At 46.4% G+C, this 1,959-nt stretch overlaps 1 protein-coding gene across 1 annotated transcript; it reads left to right on the forward strand.

Annotated features, from left to right (window-relative positions):
• Positions 1 to 485: 485 nt before the first annotated feature.
• LOC145803679 (uncharacterized) lies at positions 486 to 1,449 on the forward strand. The gene is made up of 3 exons (XM_082896994.1): positions 486 to 573; positions 857 to 1,072; positions 1,169 to 1,449. Exons 1-3 carry the CDS (start codon positions 486 to 488, stop codon positions 1,447 to 1,449), a joined length of 585 nt encoding a protein of 194 aa, XP_082753120.1.
• Positions 1,450 to 1,959: the final 510 nt, after the last annotated feature.

The following is a 1,959-nucleotide window of genomic DNA, read 5'->3' on the forward strand; positions in this document are numbered from 1 at the left end:
TGTAGTGGCTTTCCAAGACAAGTACCTACCTCTCACTGCTAGGAAGAGGTTGAGGTAGGAATTCTAAGACCTTAAGCAACTCAATATGTTCGTGGCCGAGTTCGAAGCGGCTTTCTCTAGTTTGTCCCAGTTTGCACCGGAGTTGGTAGCGATGGAAGATCTTATTCAAGGTTGCCAAGAACATGATCCGGAACTATGACCGCCTTGTAGAGGCGGCCGCGCATGTGGAGATTACTGTAGAGGCTGAGGAGGAGAGACTTCGGAGTTCGAGGTCTAGGGGCCAAGGATCACAAGGGGATTATAAGCCCAACAAGAAGAGTAAAAACATCTTTTCATCGCAGTCTCAACTGCAACAGTCTAGATCTACCTTTCCCTTGCCTAGTGTGGGCCCGGGGAAGAGTGCACCGAGTGGGTTTTCTTGTTTCAAGTGTGGCCAACCGAGTCACAAGGCCTTTGCATGTCCACAGAAGGGAGAAGGACAGTAGATGTTTCCACAACCACCACCACCACCACCTAACCGATCTCAGAGTCAGTCTCAGAGTAGGGGACAAGGACCTACTTGCTATCAGTGCGGTCAGTCAGGGCACATAAAAAGAGCTCGCCGCAGTTAGGAGGCGCATCAGAGTCGAGGCAGACTTAAAGCCACCAGCAAGCTCACTCAATACAAACTTTGCGAGCTAATTAGGGAGCCGCTTTAGCTCAGTCAGTGCAGCATGTCTATGCTCCGAGGGATGAGCAAGTTGATCAGAAGCCACAGGGGCGCGTGTATGCTGTTACCGCGCCAGAGCAGTTACCGGGATCCTCAATTGTGAGAGGTATTTCGTTGTGTGTAATTCTTTGGCTAATGTGTTGACAGACACGGGTGCGTCTCATTCATTCCTATCTGCTGCATTCACATCTGCATTGGGGTTAGAGGTGGCACAGTTAACATCTCCACTTAGAGTTGAGGCACCGGTTGGAAGTACAGTTAACTTAGATCGGGGTTGTCGTGGTTATGAGATAGAGGTTACCGGGCGTCGACTCCCGTTTGCTTTTATGTTGTTTGAAATGTCGAATTTTGATGTTATTCTAGGCATGGATTGGTTGTCTTCGTATCGAGCAGTGATTTATTGTTTTTGTTAGAGGGTCACAGTGTGAACCTCAGGTGGTGATTGTTTTTATTTTTTAGGGGACAGGGTTGATCAGTTCTTATCGCCAGTAATTGACCCTCGCAGTAAAAACGAGCTTAGCGGTCTTCTTGCTACTATCTTGAATAGTGAGAGTGACGAGACTTGTGTTGAGTTGCCAAGGATAGTTTGCAAATACTCAGACGTATTTCCCGAGGATCTTACCAGTTTGCCACTCGATTCGGAGATCAAGTTCACCATTGACTTAGTGCTTGGAATGGCACCAATTTCTATGGCGCCATATAAATTTGCACCCGCGGAGTTGCATGAGTTGAAGATTTAACTCTAGGAGCTTTTAGACAATGGTTTCATTCGCCTTAGTACATCGCCTTGAGGAGCGCCAGCTCTCTTTGCGAAGAAGAAAGATGGGTCGTTGCGGTTGTGTATCGATTACCGCAAGTTGAATCGGGTTACCGTCAAGAACAAGTACCCCTTACCTCTAATAGATGACTTGTTTGGCCAACTTAGGGGGTCTTGTTGTTTTTCGAAGATAGATTTGAGGTCAGGGTACCATCAGTTGAGATTCCGGGAGGAGGACATCCAAAAAATGACCTTTCGTTCACGTTATGGCCACAATGAGTTCCTTGTAATGCCATTTGGGTTGACTAATGCACCGGCTTCCTTTATGGACTTGATGAACCAAATTTTTAGGGAATACTTGGATCATTTTGTGGTCATCTTCATGGACGACATCCTAATTTATTCGACTTCCAAGAAAGAACACGAGGCTCACTTAAGGGTAATGCTTGATTTGCTTATGAAACATCAATTGTATGCCAAATTTGAGAAATAC

This window comes from Camellia sinensis, chromosome 12 (assembly GCF_055761805.1).
Source record: "Camellia sinensis isolate YWXY chromosome 12, ASM5576180v1, whole genome shotgun sequence".
Lineage (NCBI taxonomy): Eukaryota > Viridiplantae > Streptophyta > Magnoliopsida > Ericales > Theaceae > Camellia > Camellia sinensis.

What these genes read in the sequence shown, in the direction of transcription:
- LOC145803679 (XM_082896994.1), top strand. Translation starts at nt 486, where the DNA reads ATGTTTCCACAACCACCACCACCACCACCTAACCGATCTCAGAGTCAG. An exon ending in ACCTACTTGCTATCAGTGCG is followed by an intron (nt 574 to 856) that starts GTCAGTCAGGGC and finishes ATGTGTTGACAG; the next exon opens with ACACGGGTGCGTCTCATTCA. An exon ending in GAATTTTGATGTTATTCTAG is followed by an intron (nt 1,073 to 1,168) that starts GCATGGATTGGT and finishes TTTATTTTTTAG; the next exon opens with GGGACAGGGTTGATCAGTTC.